The sequence below is a fragment of the Bos indicus genome, chromosome 13 (assembly GCF_029378745.1).
Source record: "Bos indicus isolate NIAB-ARS_2022 breed Sahiwal x Tharparkar chromosome 13, NIAB-ARS_B.indTharparkar_mat_pri_1.0, whole genome shotgun sequence".
Classification (NCBI taxonomy): Eukaryota; Metazoa; Chordata; class Mammalia; order Artiodactyla; family Bovidae; genus Bos; species Bos indicus.
This window is the reverse complement of record NC_091772.1, coordinates 21,370,068-21,395,193: the sequence shown is the minus strand read 5'-3', so window position 1 is coordinate 21,395,193 and position 25,126 is coordinate 21,370,068. Positions and strand designations below refer to the sequence as shown.

At 40.8% G+C, this 25,126-nt stretch overlaps 1 protein-coding gene and 1 long non-coding RNA gene across 3 annotated transcripts in view; both read right to left on the bottom strand.

Moving 5' to 3' along the window:
• LOC139186450 (uncharacterized) overlaps positions 1-18,424 on the bottom strand; it is a 36,188-nt gene extending 17,764 nt beyond the window's left edge. Inside the window, exon 1 of the long non-coding RNA XR_011570006.1 lies at positions 29-18,424. This is a non-coding gene — a long non-coding RNA (uncharacterized lncRNA). The remainder of the gene's footprint in view (positions 1-28) is intronic.
• The window catches only part of PLXDC2 (plexin domain containing 2), a 425,380-nt gene extending 401,730 nt beyond the window's left edge, over positions 1-23,650 (bottom strand). For both annotated transcript variants that reach the window (XM_019973017.2, XM_019973018.2), the window contains exon 1: positions 23,437-23,650. In XM_019973017.2, coding sequence (XP_019828576.1) covers positions 23,437-23,548 — 112 coding nt within the window. In that variant the 5' untranslated portion in view covers positions 23,549-23,650. The remainder of the gene's footprint in view (positions 1-23,436) is intronic.
• Between the last annotated feature and the right edge of the window lie 1,476 nt (positions 23,651-25,126).

The window sequence follows — 25,126 nt, the reverse complement described above, 5'->3', positions numbered from 1 at the left end:
TCCCAGGGGCTAGGGGTAAAGAATCCACCTGCCAATACAGGAGACACAAGAGACTCAGGTTCGATCCTGGTTCCATCTCTGGGCCTGGAAGATCCCCCAGAGAAGGGAATGGCAACCCACTCCAGTATCCTTGCCTGGAGAATCCCATAGACAGAGGGGCCTGGCGAGCTACAGTTAATGGGGTCGTAAAGAATCAGATGTGACTGAGCACTGTACGGCACTAGACCCAGAATGGATGGAATAAAGATGATACATACATAAGAATTTTTTAAAAAAGAAAAAAAACACATCAAATTCTAATATTGGTCATTTTGGACCATTGAGTGGTGGGCAAGATATTTCCTCTGTGCACTGCTTTGTATTTTGTAAAATATCTATACTAAACTTGGAAGAAGAAAAAGCACAAAATATTAAAACACGGTGACTTGGTGAGTCAAGGTTAAAAAAAAAAAAAAGAGAGAACACTGAGAAACAAGGAAGAAACTTATGTAACCTGGAAAATAAAGAATGAGCATGACATATTCTGTCATAATGCACACAATTCAAACTATGATGGTTAAATAAATGCAAACAAATTTTTTAAAACAAACAAACAAAACCCTCCATCTGTAAAAGTATGCTTTGGAAAAATAATTAAATTACTTTGAAAAAGATCTGATATTTTAGAGAAGGGTTGGGTAGCTGATGCTGTTATTTGATACATCGAATCAAAAACGTTTTAATGCACATTTTCTTTGAAATTGTAAGGAGAGAGGGAAAGAGATCAGTGCCTACTCTATACAGGCTGAGGAAAGTGATTTGCTTCATAAGGATTCCAGGCAGGTTTCTAGAGTTAAATTGGTGGCAGTAATCATGTTGTTATTAGTGTAATTGCTTTCTGACATCTGTTTCCCTGTCATAATCAGTTCTTTGATAATAGCAATGACATGGATGGTATATATCTAATCAGTAATGCTCAATGCTTCACCAAAAAAATAAAGAAATTATATGCGCTCCTCGCCAAATTCTCTTTGACCATAGATATTAAATATATATTAGATATAGAATAGTTATGAGAATAGGATAGCTCTTTCTATCCTCTCAAAGTAATTATAGTCAGTAATTTTATGATGCTATATAAGTAAGAAGATCCTTTATGAAAGACTGGTGGGGCTGAGTTCGAATGAAGATCTGACTCCCTTGTCTTGACTACCAATCAGCACCACTCATGGCTTCCCCTTGTGACCCAGCCCAGCACGTGGTGGTGGAGACCTGTCTGCCCACTATGGGAGTGCCCACAGGCAGGACAGGAGAAGGAACTAGCAGCAGGCAAACCAATAGTCAGCTCTGCAGTGCACTCTTTCCCCCCAAAGCGCTACTGTTGAAAATGGAAAAACATACAGTCCCTTAACCTCCAGGGTTAAAAGTAAATCAGTTCACAAGTACTGATGGAACTCAATGCCCATATTCCTCCTTGCAAGATAGAGAGCAGTTGTCGGAGAAACAAGATTTACACAGGGACCAAGTGAACTGTGAAATGTAAAACTGATCAGTAGATTAACAGGTGTACCCAATACAAGCAGGAACTCAGAAAAAAAAGGCAAGGGAATGTGAGAAGATGGAAGCCATGAGTTGAGTTGCTTTTCATCCTAATATTTCAGTTTTTTGTTCTATAGTAATTGACTTAAGGCATCTGAACTTACAGGTCTCAGAATTGTTTCAAGACCTTCATTAGGTTAAGGAGTCTAACAAGCCGATTTGTCTTTTTTATTGTGACTTAAATATACTTGATTACAAGTTTCCAATGCTGTATTACTAGGGCTTCCCTGATAGCTCACTTGGTAAAGAATCCACCTGCAATGTGGGAGACCTGGGTTTCATCCCTGGGTTAGGGAGATCCCCTGGAGAAGGGAACGACTAAATAAACTTGATTACAAATTTCCAATGCTGTATTTATTATTACATGTTAGAAAACACTACACGGTTAACAAAAATATGTAAAATATGAAAAATTTGTGTTTTCATTATTTTATACATTAACAAAGCATTATATCATCTATTCTAGACACGTTAGTGTATATTTAGAGCCCGTAAGTTTTACTAAAAGTGACATAAATTCACTGAATTATAACTATTTTTCTTCAAATACAAGTGCTAGAAAAACTAAATGGCTTTATGCTAGTTTATCTCTCACTAATATATTGTCAGATTAAGTGAACAAGAAATGTAAAAAACACAAAAAATTAAAAGGAGAGGCCTGTGTTTCTGATTTACAGGAAAGCATATGACAAAGCCACCAACATAGACAATGATAAATGACCTAACGAGTTCAGTTACAAGCTGAAGGATCACTGTGGATAGATGCATATTTGTAATCACATTAGCATTTCTGCATGTCTTATGAAACAAAATTTATTCTGCATTTTATCGTTTTGGTCATTGCAATGCATTTCAAAGTTAAAATAGGATAGATATAATTTAAGAAAGCACAAACTAAGTAACTTTATGTATATATCCAGAAATATCATTAGATTATCAGAAAGCCATGTCATTTTTCATCTTTTACTTTCTTCGTCACTCATCACTTCCCAACCCCCTCCCCCAACCCCATTCCCAACCCCAAACACACACACTCTCTCTCTGTCTCTCTTTCTCTTTCTCTCTCTCTCTCTCAGGCATGGACCAATGTTCCAATTACAAAGAGAAACAAATTTACGATCTTTCCCAGGTGCTGTGGTGGTAAAGAATCCACCTGCCAAGCAGGAGATACAGTTCCATCCCTGGGTTGGGAAGAGGGAGGAAATGACAACCCACTCCAGTATTCTTGCCTGGGTAATTCCATGGACAGAAGAGCCTGGTGGGCTACAGTCCATGGGGTCGAGAAGAGTCGGACATGACTGAATGACTGAGCACGCGATCTACAGCTAAGAGGGTTTTATTGCTCTTAACTTGTGTTCCTGTTTTTAATCAGCCTTTAATTAAGGCTGATTATTTTTTTCTTAACTTCAAGCTGGTCAGGAATGTCTTGCTGGGTAGCATGTTACAGATGATAACAATCAGTCCTTTTAAAGGTTTCTAACAATTTTATAAAACAACTGTTGATAAAACTCCAACTCACCTTGAAGGCAATATTGGAAGAAAATAAACACTTCTTTTATAAGAGTTTACTGTTTCCTAGGAGAGAGATCCAAAGTTTTTATGAAAAAGTATTTTGGTCTTATTTCCTTGATTGCTTATATACAAATAAAGGTTAGAAAACTCATAGTTCACAATTATTTCCTGAGTATGTACTATGTGCTGGGCACTATTATAATCACTATAAATATTCATCCATAAAGAGCCATAAAAAACAAACTGCAGCAGGTGAAACAACTCCTTTTTCATAGTTTATTATTTTAATACTGGTCCCTATTGATAAAAGAACAATGAAGTCATTACTCCCATTTCCTTCAGGGTGTGATGCTGGTTTAAAAAAAATGCACAAAAACTAAACAAGTTATATTTTAAATGCCCTTTTCTCTCATGTACTTTATTTATCATGTTACAAACATTTCGCAGCCCAGGCTAAACTGATAAAATAAATGAAACATTCATTTTTCTTGTTGCTACTTCTTAAGGTGAAATTCTCTTTCCAACAAACTTTATTTCTAAGGTTTCATGGATTTGATGACTTCAGGGTCCACAAATGTGATATAATCCAGCCTTAATTAAATTTTTATTAGATGTCCCATCAATTTTCTTACATGTAACATAATAAAGGATTCCATGAGTCAAGCTGCATTTTGGGAGAGCTGTGATCATTCTTTCAGAGACAAAACATAGTTTATTATATTTATAGAATATTATATTTATACAGTTTATTATATTTATATTCTCAATCTGCCCAGCTATCTATTGGCTGCTTCCCCTACCTATGTGTACGTGTGTGAGTGTTCAGTGGTGTCCAACTCTTTGTGACCCCATGGGCTGTAGTCCACCAGGCTCCTTGGTCTGTGGGATTTTACAAGCAAGAATACTAGAGTGGTTGTCACTTCCTCCTCTAAGGGATCTTCCCAACCCAGGGATCAAACCCACACCTCCTGCGTCTCCTGCCTTGGCAGGCAGATTCTTTACCACTGAGTCACATGGTCAGCCCTGTAAACAGGTTCAAATTTCCCATCCTGGCAAAACCTTCTCTTGACAGTAAGTACTTCCTCCCCTTCAGTTCTTTCCCAGACATCCTTTTATTTTCTCTAAAGACTGTAGTTTCCTCCAGATCACTAACTTCTCTTACTTTCATCACTTATGAAATCTGGCAAAAGTGGGCCTCTCATTCATCCACCCAAGCTAAATTCTGACTGAATTCCCAGATGCCACTCCTTGCCAGTTCTAATGACCTGCTTTTCCTCAGACAGATTGGCCTCCCTCTTCAGGTAATTCCTCCTCATTCTCCCTCCTGAGCACCCTCCTCCATACATCCTTCCCAAACCACTTCTCTAGGACTCTGACCTTGACCCTCTGCTCTTCTCCATCTTGTCATGCTTCTTCACTGGTTTTCACTATCACTTAAACATGTTGATTCAACATCTCAATCTCATCCAAGACCACCACCTGGTAGAGCTGGCATCTATCTCCCCAGGAATGTCCCTTAACCATCTCAATACTCCACATGTCTAAAGCTGAACGCATTTGTCCCTTCCCTAAAGCACCTGGAGAATCTGGGAACTGGTTTAGACGTTCTCCTGTTATTGGAAGTCTTCATCACCTTTCATCCTTATCAATCCAATCATTTCTAAATCTGGTCTGTCTCCAGGTCTGCCCCTTCCATACCAATACTACTTTTCTGAGAGGCCCACCTGAGTTTCTCTCTCAGCTGACAAAAATCTGTTAATGGCCAGCTGTCACCCGCAGGCAAGAATTCAACACCTTTCTATGACAGAGGAGACCTTTCTTGGTCTTTCAACTGTTTCTCCCCACAGGTAATGGCAGTTGCCAAAGAGCCTGGAATGGCACCCCACTCCAGTACTCTTGCCTGGAAAATCCCATGGACGGAGGAGCCTGGTAGGCTGCAGTCCATGGGGTCACTGAGAGTTGGACATGACTGAGCGACTTCCCTTTCATTTCGTTTTCATGCATTGGAGAGGGAAATGGCAACCCACTCCAGTGTTCTTGCCTGGAGAATCCCAGGGACAGGGAAGCCTGGTGGGTTGCCGTCTATGGGGTCACACAGAGTCGGACACAACTGAAGCGACTTAGCAGCAGCAGCAGCAGCAAAGAGCCTGCTGTTTCCTGGCTCCAGGCCATTCTCTGTGTTGGGAACATATTTCCATCTTCTCCACACTCCTAAATCTTATGCATGCTTCAAATCAAGACTGAAATATCTCCTCAAGGAAGTCTCCCTTGACCCTTTAACCTAAGTCCTGTGGTCCTTTTTTTTTCTAATCCACAGTGCATGATCAGAAAATCATGAGGTCCCTTCTCTTCCTCTTACCCATTTTCTTAGAATTATCTCTTTACCTTCCTATTTCTAATACTGCCCTGTAACCTCTACCTGGCAGGGACTGTATGTTTTCTCTCTTTATAACACAATATTTGGCACCTAGACTACAGCTAACAAATGTTTGTTGAATGAATAAATAATTCTGAGAAATAAACTTCATCAACACCAACTTAATGGTCTATTAATTTCAATGTAATTTATAATGTAAGACACATTTATGTGGCTCTATGAGAGGGATGGAACAATTCCTGTTCATACTGATCATCATATAATTAAGCCAATTTCTTCCAGTTAATGGGCTAATCCAATTGGATAATTTGGATATACTGAGAAGTTATTACTTTTGATTATATGAGCAAACAATGTAATAGTCGTTGTATATTAAAATGGGAGCCTAGGCACTATACCCTACAGGGACACACACGGAGACATCGTATACGGGTTTGGTCCTCCAAGCCCACCCAGCTCTCTGCAGCAATTCTCTATCAGCCCCCCAACTCTGGCATTCCTGTTCCTCTGCCTGTTCCTGGCATTCCTGTTCCATACACCTTCACACACACACACACACCTGCACACACAAACTTCACATCGGCATGCACATGCCCACACATGCTCTTAGTGACTTCTTCCTGTTCTTGGTCTAACCGGGGGCCTGCCTGCCCAGTCTGCTTGAACCTGTATGGTAAATACCTGTTTTGCAAGGTTTCAAACAGAAAGGCTGTGGGTGGCTATTGCTTCTCCTTTTATTTTTTTATTTTTTGCTTCTCCTTTTAATACTGACATTTTCCACAACACATTACCTCAACCCAAAACACCACTCTCTGAAGTTAGCAGCCACAGACACAGTAGTGCAGGGGACAGAAGTTGGAAGTTTTTCCATGACTCTCAAATAGCACCGTGAGTGTATTCACCTCTTCCGCCCATGTACGTAGGGCTGGTCTAACTAAAGCACCGGAGGCCTTCTGTAGTTCTGCAGGAAAAATGCTAAATAGGAACTGCTCAGAGAACTCTGGATGTTTAAAGGTTTTTTTACTCATTTCTTATTTTGACATTTCTCATCTTCCATTCACTGATGAAACCTCAGGATAGCTGTCAGGCTCTTACACATATACTGCTTAACTTTTCTGATAAATTCACTAAGACACACGTAGCATTTTGGATCTCTTTATACACAGAACATCATAATAAATCCAACAAAGTTACCTGATCACCGAAGGGAGTTGTGTAATCTTATACAGCAGTTTATTTACCCCAGAAGCAAGTATGTTATTAATAATAAGGTCAAAGAATTCTTTTCTTCCTTCAAAGTAGATGACGCAGCAGAATTTTATTTTGTGTCTTCAGCACAAGCCAAAAAAAAGAAAACTGTTTCTGGGAGCTTCATCTCATTTTACACAACATGAGTCTGTTAAAAATAAATTATTTGAGTGTTCTTTTAATGTACATTTTATTGGAATAATGTTCTTCAGATCCAAAGCTTGCCCTAGGCTATGGCTGAGTGAGGTCGAGGATTCTGAAAACGAGCAGTGTTTTGATTCTGGGACTTGCCATGCAAGTCGGAGCCTGTTGGCGGGGCCTCTGCATGCCATCTGATGCTCACGTGGCCATCAAAAGCACTCACTGGCCTTAATTCTTCCTGCACTTGCAACAGTACCCCTGCCTGTGATTATTACTACCCCAAAGATGATGGTTTAATCTTGGACAGTCTGAAATGGATACCATGGTAGTTAATATCTTAAATTATCACTGAAAGCCTTTTCAGTTGGCTCACCATTCTGTGGAGCACTCCTTCCCTACTTCTGCCCTACTTTTTTCCCTCTTGTTTAGTTTTTCCCTTCACTTACTGCTTCCACACTTCCTTATATTAATATTTCTATGGCAATCTCACCAAACCTGCAGAGAACAGAAATGTTCAGTGCAGATAAGTAATTTTGTTCCCACATTACAGATGAAGAAATGGAGGCTCCAGGAGTTAACATTTTTGCTCATGGTCACTCAACTGGTAAATTGTGAGCCAAGGCTGTCTGGCATCAGAAGCTTCCTTTAACAACCATACAGCAATCAAATGCTGTCTTCCCAAAAGGCCTTCTCCCAACCCCTGCCAACCCCTGGACATGGTTCTTCTATGAGATTCATGCTATGTCTGTGCTTGTGTTTCCCTGTGGGTCACATTCCTTAAGAATAGAAACTAGTTTATATTTTTCCAAGATAATAAAATATGAAATTAAATTGATTGAACAAACACATCTTTCAACTGTTGGGTAGTTAGAATAGGAAACAGGAGTCCAGAATGGCGGTGGCTAAAAGACAAGGAAGAGAAAAGCCCGTGAAAATAAGAACAAAGGAAGGTCCGAGGACCAGAGTGAGGACCTCAGGTAGAACAAACAGCACTCCTGGCTAGCCCAATTTACATAGGGCAGGCCCAGGGGGAGAAAAAACATATAAAAAGAGGAGCCAAAGGGCTAGGGGTCTCTCTCTCTCTCCCCCCCACACTGGGGTGCTCTTCTCTTCACGTCTTTGAGTCGACATGCCCTCACACCTCGAGGATGGATTTTCCTGCTATTATCTAAATAAAATGAGCTATAACACGGAGCTGTAACACTGATTTGTCTGAGAGCTATAACACAGTCTGTCCTAGACCCGAGAGCTGTGACACGCCAAGGGCTTTAACGTCCGTCACTCCAAATCTTTGTTGTGACGAGACAGAACCGAGGGGAATACACTCGCCTGACACAACTAAAATTATCCCATTGGAGGAACAGCTGAACTAATATATGAAAATTGGGTGAACAGAACTTTTAAATGGATTTCAATCGTACCATGAAAATGTCATATATTTTAAGCACTCATCACACATAAACGTGTAGCATATGGCAGACCTCAACTTACATATAAGTTACTTACGTATGTGAGATAGAATGGCTAGGTTTCCAATTAATCTACAAGAGCCTATTTCACTTTTTAAAAAGGCATTGATTTATTCCTCCATTTCTTCCTTTTTTTTTATTTGATTACTTATTGAATGAGTGAATAGATAGAGGAATGAGTCAATGCATTTTAAAATTAGAAGTGAAACAGGCTTTTGTGGGTCTTTATTTAATATGTAAGTCAACCAAGTTTAAATTGAGAAGTTACTATGTGTTTGGTGCTATGTTAGCATGTAATCTTACTATTTTTGTTTTTTTTTTTTTAGATTTTTTTTTAATGGTCTGGAAAATTCCAATAAAAAAGAATTAAGCAATAAAATTAATAAGCACTGGCTATGCATCAACTATTTTCTGCTTGATGTTTGTTTGCCTCTTAATCCTGGGTACAGATTAATGGCCTAAGAAAAGCTATGATGTATCATCCATTGAAGAGTTAAGATATTCTTCTTTCTATTCTCTGGAATATATATCTAGACCCATAAGAAAAATAAAATGATAGGAATTGCAGGGAAAGTAAAAGGAAAACACCAAATTAAATGTGAAGAGAGATTAGAAAAATAAGACTCAGTTAAGAGAATTTAATTTGTAGAATGAGAAAGGGACAAAGAATTACTTAAGAAAACCAACAGGGAAAAATCTATTGCAGTTGCAACTTTGGACTCATCTGATAAATCTCACCTGATGTCTGAGCACTGAATTATTTTACCAGTCACTGAGAGAATATTTCCCAAATGAACTTATTCGAAACTTCCATTTAACAAATATTTATCGAGTACTTTCTATATTCCAAACACTATGAAAGGTGCTAAAAAAAAAAAAAAAAAAAAAAACAGAAAACAAATGTGATTCCTACTCTCATGGAGTTTACAGTCTAGTGGGAGAAACAGTCCTCAATCAAGTAATTACTCAAATAACACTATAACTGAAAACTTTGATGTATTTACTAAGACTCAGAGGCAAGTAATACATCTCAAGTGAAAACTGAAATTTCCTGACTTATGCTATCAGGAAGTCTAAAAGTCAGAGGGATCAGTCGTGTCCAACTCTTTACCATAGCCCACCAGTCTCCTCAGTCCACGAAATTCTCTAGACAAGAATACCGGAGTGGGTAGCCTTTCCCTTCTCCAGAGGATCTTCCTGACCCAGCCATCAAACCTTTATCTCCTGCATTGCAGGTGGGCTTTTTACCATCTGAGCCACCAAGGAAGCCCATCAGGAAGTCTGTCTATAGATGGCTTTAGATGTATATTTTCCCAATGCAGCAACCCCCAGAATAACTTCTATAAAAAAGACTCTCTCTTCCAGAATATGCATGTAACATTTAAGCATAAACTAATAGGCCTAAAGTCCAAGATGAAAGGTTATTATGAGTATCCACCTTTGGGACATATGCTAAACTATCTGGGGAAGCACAATATAATGACAAAGACCCAAGTGAACAACACAGAGTCAGCAAGATGACCTTCCTAAATGGTGGTGACACGCTGTTTCTAAAAGACTGAACATCCCCAAATAATGAGAAGGTACTGTTACAAGAAGAAGGGGGTAAGAGACACATATCAGATGTTCACTCCATAAAATTAGTATGACATATCGGAAGGCCTTTGGAGGATGTTTCTAGAAAAGCAATAAATAGAAAGATATGGTGAAAAAATGTGCTTGTAGAATAACAAATACAAGTTGTTAAATACATGAAGGATGCTGACCAAAACTTCAGCAAGTGAATCACACTGAAAACCTTGGAAAGACTTTAACTCACATCAGTGAGGTAACTCCCATTCTGGATACAGATTGATGGCCTAGCAAAAGCTAAGATGTATGAAACATTAAGAAATCTTTTAGGATCTTGTTGAAAAAAATGTCTAATAAGTTGCCCATTGATTTGTATCTGGAACTCTTGTAAGTATATCATCTTAGAGCACATTTTCCAGTTTGCATCTTTAGCTTTGAAATACCTGGAAAGCTCTTCATGCAGATTTCATGGTTCAATCTCTAATTTCTATTTCATTCACTGTTTATCCATCTATGCTTTTTAACCATGGCATTCTCTCACGAGAAACAAATGAACCAATTTTAACATCTTACCAGACAATTCAAATTGTTGGATTACAAATCACTCAAGTATCGCTTTCTCTATTCTTCTTAGCTTACGGAGTGACTTGATCATTCTTAAAGCATCATTTGTGAATGAATTCTCAGTTCTTCACAAACATATGACAAATTCCTTTACTCTGATGTCAGTCTCTGGTTTGTCTACAGATTATAATCATGGGTATTTAAATCCAAGGTGTCATGTGAAATAAATTATGAGTGAGACTGCTGCTGCTACTGCTAAGTCGTTTCAGTCGTGTCCGACTCTATGTGACCCCATAGACGGCAGCCCACCAGGCTCCCCGTCCCTGGGATTCTCCAGGCAAGAACACTGGAGTGGGTTGCCATTTCCTTATCCAATACAGGAAAGTGAAAAGTGAAAGTGACGTCGCTCAGTCGTGTCCTACTCTTAGCGACCCCATGGACTGCAGCCCACCAGGCTCCTCCGTCCATGGGATTTTCCAGCCAAGAGTACTGGAGTGGGGTGTCATTGCCTTCTCCATATGAGTGAGAAATTCTGCCCAAAGAAATATGTAGAAATAAGCTACAAACAAAACCCTTTGTCTGAGTGGTAAATCTAAACAAATGAATTGGCTCAGACAGTAAAGAATCCGCCTGCAATGTGGGAGACCTGAGTTCGATCCCTGGGTTAGGAAGATCCCCTGGAGGAGGGCATGGCAACCCACTCCCATATTCTTGCCTGGAGAATCCCCATGGACAGAGGAGCCTGGAGTGCTGTGGTTGATGGGGTCACAAAGAGTTAGGCACGACTGAGCTACTAAGCACCCATTAATAGTACTATCATACAAAGTAGAAGACATAACAAGACCCCTCCATTCTACAAATGTTCAGTGGGGCTTCCTGTACTGGGAGCTCTTGAGGCAATGGTGATCAGTCCCAGACAGCCTCTCACCTTGGGCAGCTCACAGTCAAGTGCAAGCACAGCCTGTTACACCACTGATGATGAGTGACACCATGAGCGTGTGCGGAATACACTTTGGTGAGGGACTCATCTCAGTCTTGGAGCTGACAGAGAAACACTGAGGAATGAGTCAATGATGCTGAAAATCCAGATGAAGCTGGGACCTGAAAGACAAATAGACAGGAAGAGAAGGAAAGGATGCTTCAAAGAGAGGGAATGGCATATGTAGCTTCATGGGGAGAAAGTGTGGGAAACCTGGGAGAGCAGGAGGAAGGAAGTGATGACCTTGAACCTGAAGAAGTAAACCAGAATCAGGTAATCGAGGCCTCTGACCTCTAGGGTGAGAGCCTGAGGAAGACTTGAAGGCATTTTCAGCAGAAGGGTAACACAGATTTGCATTTCAGAAAGATCTTTCCAGCTGTGGAATGAAGAAAGGACTCCAGCAGGATGATGTTGGAGTGAAAGTGGGACACTACTGAAATGAACAAGGCTAGAAAGGATGGTGCCTGCCAGAGCTAGGATAAGGGAACTGGGGATACGGAAAGGCAGTCTCAAGTCAAACATCAGTGCTTGGTTTGTAAAAAATCAGTGTCTCATTGGTTGTGCCTATTTTACAAACCGCTCTTCTAAAAACAGCTTGACCAAAACTAAGATTGCACAAATCTGGCTTCCTGTCTAAAGCTGTTTTGCAATGTGTAGACAATGAGACTATCATCCGCAAATGATGTTGAATCACGCTTGTTTTTAAAAATATCTGAAATGAACAACAGATGTTAAAAAGATAATGAAGGCTAAATAACAAAGAAATAAAACAGCCTGCCCAGCCTGTCCATTTACTCCCTATTAAAAAACATCCAGATCAGCAGGCAGGGTTCAGAGCAATGGCCAGACATAAACTGGGCTAAGAAGGAGGTGCAATTAGGATTTTCAAATGAAGCAAATTATAAACCTTTAATTTATTGTCTTACAGTCTAAATAAAATCATAAATTTACTATCTTTAAATGGAAGCAATTTATAAAGTGTACTCTCTTTCAATGTAAATCTGCCATGGAATTGATATTAGTTAAAGAGCAAACATTAAGGAGAATCCTAAATCTAGAGGATTTTACCATTCTCATCAGAACTGATGCTTACAAAGCAGCAAATTTCACGTCTTGCTTGGAACTGCTATGCTAATCGAGATAGGTTACTAAAATGACACTGTAAAAATGTCATTTCCTGGTATTATTTGCCTGGCAGCCACCTCTCATTTGTGATAGTTCCTAAAAAGTTAGGAATTAACATTCTTTTCTTTAGTTGAATTGTTCATTTTAATCAACCTATGGTTTCCCCCTGCTATTTCCCAAGAAACAGCTAGATGCATGTTTAGTATCGTGATGTGACCAGGAAAACAGCACTAACATTCAATCTAAGGACATTGTTTCAACTAAAAAAAGGTCACTTGCCAAATAGTCACTATTAACAATTTGTCATGTACAGTGGTACCTGTTGTGGGTTTAGCTGTTGTAGAAAATAAATTACATCGTTTCCAAGTTGTTTTGAAATTGAAATCTTTACCAAATGACCCTAAGATATAAAGTGATTTCCATCAAAACTTCAATAGAGTTGTTAAAAGACTTATTAAAAGCTAAAGTAATTAAGAGTGTGGTATCTAAACAGAGATAATCATCAGGGTACCATGCACCTTTATCTTTGAAGCATTATCTTTGGAACAGACCTTTGGAAGGTCCATCAGGGTTTGTCCCAGGTTTTACCTTTTATGGTAGAACATCCACAACCCCAATAACCCATGAATTCTACCTCTAAATAGAAGTCCTACATATGAACATGAAGAGATGTATGCAAGGCTATACACAGTACCAGTGTTCAAACAGCACTGACAGGCCAGGGAAATTAAGAGGTACAAACTTGCAGTTAATAAAATGAGTAACAGGGATGAAATGTACAGTTTGGGGAATGCAGTCAATGACTGTGCCAAAGCCTTTGACTGTGTGGATCACAATAAACTGCAGAAAATTCTGAAAGAGATAGGAATACTAGACCACCTGACCTGCCTCTTGAGAAATCTGTATGCAGGTCAGGAAGCAACAGTTAGAACTGGATATGGAACAACAGACTGGTTCCAAATTGCGAAAGGAGTAAGTCAAGGCTGTATATTGTCACCCTGCTTATTTAACTTATATGCAGAGTACCTCATGAGAAATGCTGGGCTGGATGAGGCACAAGCTGGAATCAAGATTGCCAGGAGAAATATATCAATAACCTCAGATATGCAGCTGACACCACCCTTCTGGCAGAAAGTGAAGAACTAAAGGGCCTCTTGATGAAAGTAAAAGAGGATAGTGAAAAAGTTGGCTTAAAGCTCAACATTCAGAAAACGAAGATCATGGCATCCGGTCCCATCACTTCATGGCAAATAGACGGGGAAACAGCAGAAACAGCAGCTGACTTTATTTTTGGGGGCTCCAAAATCACTGCAGATGGTGACTGCAGCCATGAAATTAAAAGATGTGTACTCCTTGGAAGGAAAGTTATGACCAACCTAGACAGCATGTTAAAAAGCAGAAACATTACTTTGCCAACAAAGGTCTGTCAAAGCTATGGTTTTTCCAGTAGTCATGTACGGATGTGAGAGTTGGACTATAAAGAAAGCTGAGCACTGAAGATTTGATGCTTTTGAACTGTGGCGTTGGAGAAGACTCTTGAGAGTCCCTTGGACTGCAAGGAGATCCAACCAGGCCATTCTAAAGGAGATCAGTCCTGAGTGTTCATTGGAAGGACTGATATTGAAGTTGAATCTCCAATATTTTGGCCACCTGATGTGAAGTCCTGACTCATTGGAAAAGACTGATGCTGGAAAAGATTGAGAGCAGGAGGAGAAGGAGATGACAGAGGATGAGATGGTTGGGTGGCATCACCGACTCAATGGACATGAGTTTGAGTAAACTCCAGGAGTTGGTGATGGACAGGGAGGCCTGGCGTGCTGCAGTTCATGGGGTTGCAAAGAGTCGGACACAACTGAGCAACTGAACTGAACTGAACTTGATAACATAACATCTTTGTATAGTGACAAAGGCAGTTAAAAGGTACAAACTTCCAGTTATAATTACTGGGAATGTAATACACAACGTGATAAATGTAATTAACATTACTATACATTACATATCAAAGTTCTTAAGAGAGTAAACCTTGAATTCTCCTAACAAGGCAAAAAAATTTTTCCTTTGTCTTTTACTTTGTACCTATATGTTCATTCAACTTATTGTGGTAATCATTTCATGATGTATGGACATCAAATCATTTGCTCTCTACCTTAAACCTGGGTTCTATCCCTGGGTCAGGAAGATCCACTGGAGAAGGAAATGGCAATTCACTCTGGTATTCGTGCCTGGGAAATCCCACGGAGAGAGGAGCCTGGTGGGCAAGAGTCCATGGAGTCGCACAGAGTGGGACATGACTCAGTAGGCACACGCACCTTAAACCTACACTGTGTTATGTATCAATTGCATCTCAGTAAAACGGAAATAAAATATGCCATGCCCTCGTTCCATTTTAAGAAAAGTACTGATTTTTTATTGATGGAAGATTGGATACACCCCTTATAGAAAAATAACTGGAAGACTATATAAATCGGTTGGGGGATAAATCAACTGGGAAAGTTAGGACCAACACAATTACATGTGATACATATATACAAAATTCAGCCTCAATCAAAATTGTTTCATAACCTATAAAAATTGTACAGTTCTTGCCATATTTACAAATGTCACTACAGTGTTTTGATACAGGAAATAATATTACGTATACTTCACATTAATCTAAAGCTTTCATAAAGTCCATTTAAGTTGAATAAAATAAATAAGCATTTAGAACACTACATAAAATGTCAAAATTCAAATTATAAATCCAAACAGGTAAAAATACTATGCAAGATATACAATACCCTATGGCTGGATGGCATCACTGACTCAATGGACATGAGTCTGAGTGAACTCTGAGACTTGGCGATGGACAGGGAGGCCTGGTGTGCTGAGATTCATGGGGTTGTGAAGAGTCGGACACGACTGAGCAACTAAACTGAACTGATGATGTTATATCAACATATGAAAATAAAACATTGAGCAATACCTTTATAATGTAGCAAGAACATTTTCAAACTAAAATGTGAAATGGCTTTTTTTTTTAACCTTACAAGTCAACTTTACTTTTATAGGGCATTCAGAGTTTTCAAATAGGTGTTAAAATACTCTTTAAACTTTTGTTGCATGACAATAAACTCAATGACTCTATTCCTACTGCAAACAAACAAGAACCAAAGATGCAAATACATAGCAATATGCCTTTTAGTTCAATTCTTGTTTCTTGGAATACAGAAAATGGTAAATAATTGAAATGAAAATAGATTTGAAATATGTAAATTAGAAATTACTACTACTACTAAGTCGCTTCAGTCGTGTCCAACTCTGTGCGACCCCACAGATGGCAGCCCACCAGGCTCCACTGTCCCTGGGAGTCTCCAGGCAGGAACACTGGAGTGGGTTTCCATTTCCTTCTCCAATGCATGAAAGTAAAAAGTGAAAGTGAAGTCGCTCAGTCGTGTCCGACTCTTCGCAACCCCATGGACTGCAGCCTACCAGGCTCCTCTGTCCATGGGATTTTCCAGGCAAGAGTACTGGAGTGGGTTGCCATTGCCTTCTCCAAGGAATTAGAAATCAGTGATATAAAATTAAAAACAAGTTGACTGTCTACTAAAAGGGCTAAGTTACCCTTACAGTTACCCGTACCCTTAAAAGGAAAAAGTAATTATAGGTGTATGTTCCCAGGAAGTATATAAATACTAAAAGGTCACAATTAAACTAGCTAATATCAATCAATCATACTTCAATTAAAGTCAATAAATAAGACAGCTAACATCAGATGATATATTTGAAAGAAGTATGCATATTAGTGCCCTATAGCTAATTTTAAACATAAAACTATGGTCTAACAAAATAATTGAGTTTTTTTTTTTAATCAAAAGTTCAGTACAGGATTCCTTTAAATATCAAGAACCCATAAGCATTGAAAATATGAGTTAGTATAGCAAAAATTAATTCCTGTACACTTTTTCAGGACTATTTTGCAATGTAGATTACATTGATATAATTTCTTCATAGACCCTTTTGAATGTATTGAAGGAAATGGATAACAGATGGAAAAGGGGAGGGTGCAAGCAAAAGAAGTCAGATACTGCTACATCTGCAGTAAGGTTAATAGGCTCTTTTAACCAAACAAAAATACACCAACTGAATAATCAGGTTCATTGGGTCAGTAGTAGCTGCTGTCTAAGCTGTATCTTGGAGAGAATTATGCAAATACGTATGTACTATATGTACATAGACTCAGAAAGAGCTGTACCTTAAATGCACCTACAGGACTATTTTACATCTTGAACATCATTACTATTTATGAATTTCACATTGTAAAATAATAAATTCCACCTAGCTTACTTCCCTTTCAGGGTTTAGGGAAATAAATATTTAATACAATGTCCAAATTATGATTTCAGAGAGAAAAAGTTGGGAGCTACTGCTACAAACAGATACATATAAACACAGGAGGATATTACTACTATCTAAAAATCATCACTGCATACTGCATATTCCAACTGGACCAAAGAACACATTAGCCTGATCTAAATAAACCAGGGTATACTTACCAAGCAGCAAGCTTAGAGAGAATTTATTGGCTTTATGTAGACTTCTCCTATCACTGAACACTCCAAGGAGTATGTACAAACTTGACTTTTAAACATTCTGATTCTTATGCAGTTTATCCACAGGGCAAATTCCCATCAGGTTCTCTATAGTCCTATAGCCACAGTCAGCTAAGCACCTTACCTAGAGGATCAGACCTTGAACAATACGTATTCAAGGGAAAATTTCCAATTAATGAGTGAAAAATAATAGGTGGGGGAAAGAGAGGAACTAAGTCATAAGATTCCAGAAAAGTAAAATGGAAGTCATTTTGCATCCCTGCCTTCTTGACCCTCTCTTGACAAAATCACAGGCCACTGTCTACCGTAATGCCTGAAGCAGGGAAGACAGTTGATTTTAATTTGGAGGGGAAAGGTGAGTTACTAGTGCTCAGATGTATTTGGATGGCCTCTGGAGGAAGGGATTGCAAGTCTGTGTTTCAAGGAAGGTCATACAGTTTCTGACCCTGTGTTCAGATCTACAATCCTTAACAGGCTATCCTAATTGCAAACAGGCTCCTGACAAGACCTCTAATTCTATTTAAATACCCAAATCTGTGCCATCAATCCATATCTTATCACCTTTTTAATTAAAGAGGGAAAAATAGAAACAAAGAAAAAACATGCAATGAGTTCAAAGTCTGGCTACAATACAATATAGAATATTTTCTATTCTCCTCTTTCCTTGGATAGTATTCTTTTGGCCAGGCAATACATGACACAAGAAATAGTGGGAAAAACTGTCCTAGAAGAAGCATCACTACAGTACTGTCTGTCATTCTGTAGCAACTTCCTCAGCTGAACAGAATTATAGTCTGGGGGATAGTGAGAGAAGGCCTCCTGTGTAAACCTCAGGGAAGAAGAAAGATTTCTCAGAATGGGATACTAGAGATAATCAAAGCTTCATGAAATATGTGCTCAGAATAAAGACAAAGGACTGAAATTAGATGAAAAGAAAGCAGAAAAGAAACTTTGTAATATACAACCTTATGTATTAGGGTGATTGCTTTTTATTTACTTATTTCCCCTCTCTAAAACTAATACAAGATTTTAAGTGAGAAAAGCTGGACACAGCTAAATGAAAGTAGGGAAAGACAAGCTGAAGACCTAAGTAAACTAGTACAAAAAATGCACACCAGAAGGTTCATATACTTGTTGGACTCGAGCCACAAACTGTGCTCTGAGCTTTCAAAAAACCTCGTTTTTTTAAAGTAATATTTCTGGTCACTATTCATAATGTCCAAAAGATACAAACAAACCAGTTCACAAGAACTATATCATTGTTAAGACACAATATCTTTCTTTCCCTCCCTCCCTCCCTCTCTCTTACTTGAGGAATAATTACGAGCAAAGCATTGCACCACACCACCAACCGCCTTCCCCAGAAACATTTACCATAACGAGTTTTGTGCTTAGTCGTGTCCAACTCTTTGTGACTCCACGGACTGTAGCCTGCCAAGCTCCTCTGTCCATGGAATTTTCCAGGCAAGAATACTGGAGTAAGTTGCCATTTCCTACTCCAAGCAATCTTCCTCACCAGTGATCAAACTTGCATCTCCTATGTCTCCTTCATTGGCAGGTGGATTCTTCACCACTCCACCACTTGGGAAATCCAATAATGAGTTTTAGGAGACTGTTTTTAAAGCCACCTTCAGTGTAGGTTAATGCAATGAGGCCTAAGCACAATTCAGTTCAAAAGTAATTTCAAAAAGAACTGCTGCTGCTGCTAAGTCGCTTCAGTCGTGTCCGACTCTGTGCGACCTCAGAGACGGCAGCCCACCAGGCTCCCCCACAACTGGGATTCTCCAGGCAAGAACACTGGAGTGGGTTTCCAAAAGAACTAAACTTATTTAATAGTGTTCATCTCCACTGAAAATAGAGCACCACCACTATATACACATAATATGTATACACACACATATATACATACATATATACATATATATATACATACTATGAGTATACACTGTACTTTAAGGTATTAGATTAAGTACACGAGAGAAAATATAGTCAGAACTCAGAAGTGTAGCAGAATAGTGTGAGGAACTTTTTGAAAGTTCTATTAACAGAAGGTTTAAGGCCATTATCACAGACCTTTGGATTCTCTTCTCTCATTTTAAACTATTGTTCTGAGGCCTGTTGTATATTCATTTCCATCTTACTGGTAATGGCCATGCTGAAGAGCCTGTTTTTTTGTTTTGTTTTGTTTTTTGTTTTTTAAATAAAGAAAGGTAGTTATTGGCTCATATAACTGAAAAGTCCAGGGGATATAATAGCTTCAGGCATGGTTGGATCCAGGGGCACAAACATTGTCAACAGGACTCAAGTTTCCCCATCATGTGGCTCTGCTTTCCTCTGACTAGCTTCATTCAGAGGCTGTGGTTCATGTAGTGGGAAACTGACTTAAGATTTTAAATCTCATAATCATGCTTGATCAATTCACTCATCTCTATGAACATTCTGTTTCTACAAGGGAAGATACATTTTAGGAAGCAAAAATTGAGACCAAAACTATTGAAAAGAATCCACAGTATCCACATCTTTGCATGGAAGTATCTGATTCTCGCAGACAAGAAATCTGTGGGGAGTGAATTAGTATTTTCCACTCCTAAGTTTTACTCAAGCACATTCTTCTTGATAAGAACCTCTTTCTAAAGATCAAACTTAAGAAATGCATAAATGGTCCTAATTGTAATGATTCTGAATCTCTCTGCAAACATCCATGAATTTCAAACCTTACTTCTGAACTGAAAATTCGAGATTAGTTATGTCTCATTCCAAACTTACCCAGCCTCAGGCTTCAACTTCTATCTATTCTCTAAAGAAAGAAGACTCTCACATTCCATATTTTAAAAATGATTTATATGCAATTCAGAGTCATTGATAAAAAAATATTTTTTTAAATTTTCTAATAATCTGACACATGCCCATTTTATAGAGAATATTCACTTGAATTAACCCTCTGTCATAATCTTTTGCTACAGATATGTCTATATATAGTGACAGTACATCTCAACAGAAATACTCTCATAGCAAACTCCACAAATTAGTGGTATTTCAAACTAAGTTTTTAAACTCTAATGAAAGCAGAAAATAATAGAAAAACATCCAACTAGAGAAACAACTAAATGTAAATGATTTGCTAAAAATAAACTACTTCTCTCTACAACAATATTAGAAAGTTTAAAAAAAGTGAAAATTCCTTGGGGCCCTAAATTATCATTGCTCTCTCTATAGTGGTAATGAACTTATTGTTGCATTAAATCACATTTAAGAGCACTAATGAGGCCAAAGTATAACTACATACTTTTAGACCTTTTTTCCTGATTTAAACTTTTAAATTCTTTAAGATTAATGCATCTATCTCCTTTGACATTGTTACTAAACTTTTACAATCAGTTCAGGATATAAAGATGAATGTATAACAATATGGAAATGATTTGAGACTTATAAAATTAAACATTATTCTAGGCTTATTTTTCTCTAAATATTGGTTGAGGCATACTATTTGGTATGAGCAAATACTTTTCAGATATAAGAATCAATACAACATATTCAATCTTTAAAAAAGTTCACTATACAATAACGAACTTTTAATCATAAGACAGATTTTTTTCAAATATATTCTTGGGAATTCCACAATAATGTGGTAATAATTGCCAACAGTGATGAAGAAGAGAGCATTTGGGGTTTTCCACTACTTATTATGCCACAAGAATGTATTCAAAGTATAAGTCTACATGTAGGAAGTACTATATAAATGTTAAATGAATATTTAACTTCAATGAAAATTGGAAATAAAATAAACTCTCATTATTTTAAGTCACCATTCATTTTTAAATGTCAAGTTGAAATATCAACAAATACTGCATATAGGAAAAAGAAAATATTGAGGATCAGTAATCCAAGGTTTGGGAAAGAATGGGAAGGAAATTAGCAGTTTCTTTGCCCTCTGGTGGCAACAAAGTCAACTGCAGCATTTCTAAAGTAATGCATAATAAAAATGTTTCTGTTATGAAATCAGGTTTCTCCCCCCTGTGTCAAAATGTCTGTAATAAAAATCCTGATTGCTACATGCCAAATTCCAAGACTGTTGGACTTTTTAAAAATTTCACGTTTTGAACTTCTAGCTAGTCTGTTTTACAAAGGAAACTATTTTTTCTCTTCCATTTCATTCCTATACTTTATATTTTACAGTATGCTAACTATTTAATTCCAAGATGATTTCATGAAAGTAATGGAGATTGATATCTTGGAAAGAAGCTACTTCACTTTGTAATATATCTTTAAAAAAAAACTGCCAAGAAATTTAAACTATTCCTTTTTACTTAAGCCTATAAATATATGGGCTTCTAGAGTAGTTTTCCATCAGAAATATTGGTTTACAACACCTGCAGATTTATGTTGAGCAATATATGTATTTTATAATCCCCAAAGCAAAAGCTTTTAATTATATGACCAATTTTAGAGTGGAGTGGATTTTACCCTCAATTTGAGAACTTAGTAAACATATATATATATATATATTGTTCTTTCCTTAGTAACATATTATTAATGAAAAAGGTTCAGGAAAAAATAAACATTTGTTGACTTTTTTTTTTTTTTTTTTTTACTGTAAATGCGTTATTTACTTTGAGTGCCAAAGAAGTTTTCAAATAAACAATTTAGAATGCATTCTGGCACACACACCTCTCTAATCTCCTTTGGGATATAATAAATTGCTTTCTTTAAGCATTTATTTATTTCATGAATATGCCCATGAAAATTACTGTTGCCCTTTTTAAAATAAATGTGCTGCATCCCAGACGAGTAACAGTTTTATTATTTTTTTTTACCAATGAAATGTATCAGAGAAATAAACAGAAGGTATGATGTACTGATATAAATAACACCTTGTCAGGAACAACCTATGTTCTTCTATGCACAACAAACCGACATCCAGGAAATTTGCGTTTTATTCACAGCTTTAAAAGTGGTATCTTATTGCCCACTCCCATCCCCAACACACACCCCTCTGATGATAAACTGGAGCACAGTCAGAATCCGTTTTCTCTGTAATATTTTCAGAAGGAGCAGACACAGTGTTTCGGGCTGTCTCAGGTTGGTAAAATTTCATTTAAGGATTTCCTTCTAGATTCACCTCACCTGGAATCCCCAGGTGCTCTCCCTAGCCCTCCCTCTGAGACTTGCAAGTTTGACATTTGTGGACGCCAGAATACTTTCCGAGGAATCACTTATTTCCCCTCCTCGGAATTAAAACAAAATCTTGATTATCCTAACCAGCTAGCGTTTATTTCTCAAGTGTTTTTCCCTCATTCACCTCCTCTCAAAGTCTGTGCATTTCTTCGGGGGGGGGGGGGGGGCGGGGCGAAATGGGGAGCAGATATTCGGTTCACGGTGGACAGGGTCCCGGAAGGCAGCTGGACCTTCCGCTCCGCATAACCTGGCCGGGAGAAGCCGGCGGGCCCCGGCCCGGGGCTGCATCGCAGGCTCAGCGCTCGACCCCGGGGGCGCGGTCCTGGGCTGGACGCGCACCTGGCTGGCGCAGCCGCCCGAGCAAGGGGCGCCTCCTCTGGGCTGTGCGGGGCTCCCGGGCTCCGCGCGGGGGCAGTGCCAGGCCACTCGCAGGAACCCCTGCACGTTCAGGCCTGTCCGCGAAGCCGGCCGGCGGAGGACAATGGGGCGGGTGGTTGGTCTCCAGAGGCGCGTCCACCCGACCTCTACCACCTCCTCCCCTCCCCGGTGTTCCGCCGCACCCACCCCGCCCCACTTCCAGCGCCAGCTCAGCCCCAGACAGCAAGAGCGAGCCAGAGGTTGGGACCTCCTGCGGGAGGAAGGTGCGGCCACAGGGAATTTTCTCCAGCAGAGGGGAGCGCTGCAATCCCCGGCTGCCACCACATCCGCCACAATGCACCCCCTTAGTTTATCTCGGCAGGAGGCAAGGAGGAGGGGAAGAGGAGGAGCCCGGGAAGACACGGAGCAGGATGCCAGCTCCTGGGGAGGTACCCGCGGGAAGGTTTCTTCTAACACCGAGCCCTCTCAGGACGCCTCGGGGGAAGACAGTACCATCCCCTGCTTACCGCTCAGGTGAAGCAAGTGGTAAATCCTTAAGAAAAACCCTCAGTCCCTACCACCCTACTCATCCAGCCAACCTTCTGCTCATCTGAGAGTCCCAAGTTTACTTGAAATGCAATTGCAGTAACTTTACCAAGGGCAGATAGATGGAGTGGAGGTGGGTGGAGAACTGGGTACCAGAGAGGTCTTCGACTGGGTAGGAAAGCAACAAGCGAAAGTGCATCTTACCATTGACTTGATTTCCAGGCTTTCCTTCAGCGAACTGAAGCCGGTCCATTAAAAAGTGGCAAAGTAACACAACTCCTGCAGCAGCCAGGTCGGCCCTCCGGAACCTCGCCATGCTGCCGCCGCGATCTCCCGCTCCCCGCCAGTCCTTCCCTGGCGCCCTGTGCTGCTCCGGGGTTCCCGTTGGGAATGGGGACAACGGGGCTGAATGCTGCGGACCGGTCTCGGAGGGACGCAGAGGCTTTTGTAAATTTCTCTGGGATTGCACACCCAGGAGCCGGGACGAGGAAGAAGCGGGTGCGAGCAGAGCGCAGTCCTCTCCGGACCTCCAGGTCTCCCTTCAGAACTTCCCACAACACTCGCAGTCCTCACCCCAGACACAGAACAACAACTGCGGAGACGAGAGGCCACTTGCAACTGGGGCTGGCAAACTCTCTGTTCCGCACAGGCAGCGCCACCCCAGTGCCCGCAGACGGTGACTTCCGAGCCCCAGCGATGCGCTCCACTGGGTTCAAAACAGATCTAATTCCACAGCCAGCGCGGGTGCCTCCTCCAAATCCAAGAGGGCTCAGAAGGAACTTTCCCCAGTCTTGGGATGGCCCCCTCTAAGGAGGCTTAGGTTTGCGGGAAGGGGGTTAACAGCGGGCTGGCGAAAGCCCTCCGACAAGTTTTTCTTCTTTTCTTCGCCCTACGCAGGGCGCGCGTCCTCGCCCGCAGCCGGAGGGATGAGAAGCCCCTGGGCAGGCTCAGGCTGCAGCAGTCTGAGGTCCGAAGGCAGAAAAATGTATTGGGAAAGGGGGGTGGGGAGGGGGGAAGAAACGGGGAGGAAAAAGTCAGGCTGAAACCTATTGGGATAGGGTTCCTCCTGGCGAAGGAGGAGGTGGACCCGAGCCTCGGAGTTTGGTGGCGGAGGAGGCGCCGCCGCCGCCGCCGCCGCGCTCCCCCGCGCTCCAGCTCCACACTTTGGGGAGGGAAGGCGGCTCGCAATTTGCCAGATCCGCCGCTGCACCCTCCTCCCGCCTCCTCCTTCCCTCCCCCTCGCTCCTCCCGGCGTCTCCCACCTTCCTCCCCGAAACCGGCAGCTAGCACCGACCTGTCCAATGGCTGCACTTTCCTCGGGGCTGGCAGAGGAGTCGCCGAGAGATTAAACCCCGGGAGGAAAGCAAGGGGGAGTAAGAGGGCAACTCCAGCCCGGCGTGCCCCTGGCAGCTCGGCGGCCAGGAGCTCCGGGAGAGGAGGCGAGAAAGGCGAACGAGGAGGGGAGTGCCGGACGGCACCTCGGCGCCGCTCGGGCGCCATCCCCGCACTCTGCTCGCCCCCACCGGCGGCGGGCCAGCAGCGCCCGCACCCACCTGGCCCTGGGCGGCCCTCACGCCCGTCTGCGGGGCTTCTGCGGCCCAGCAGCCGACCCGGGGGCCACTCGCCGCTGACGGGGTCTTCCTGGGCGCTAAAGGGTTAATTACAGCTCGCCATTCCTGGGAGGGCGTGTGCTGCGGAGATTGGGGGTGCGGAGAAAGCAAACCCAAGCCAGTTCGGTTACTGACCCAGCGAAGCCCTTTCGGACCCCAGACCCGCGGGGCCGGTGGAGGAAGGGAGCGCGCGGCGGCTCGGACCCGCAGTGGCGGCTTTGTTATAAAGTGTCAGCGGGAGCGAAAGCGAGAGTTTAAAGAAACAGGAGGCCCACAGAATTTCC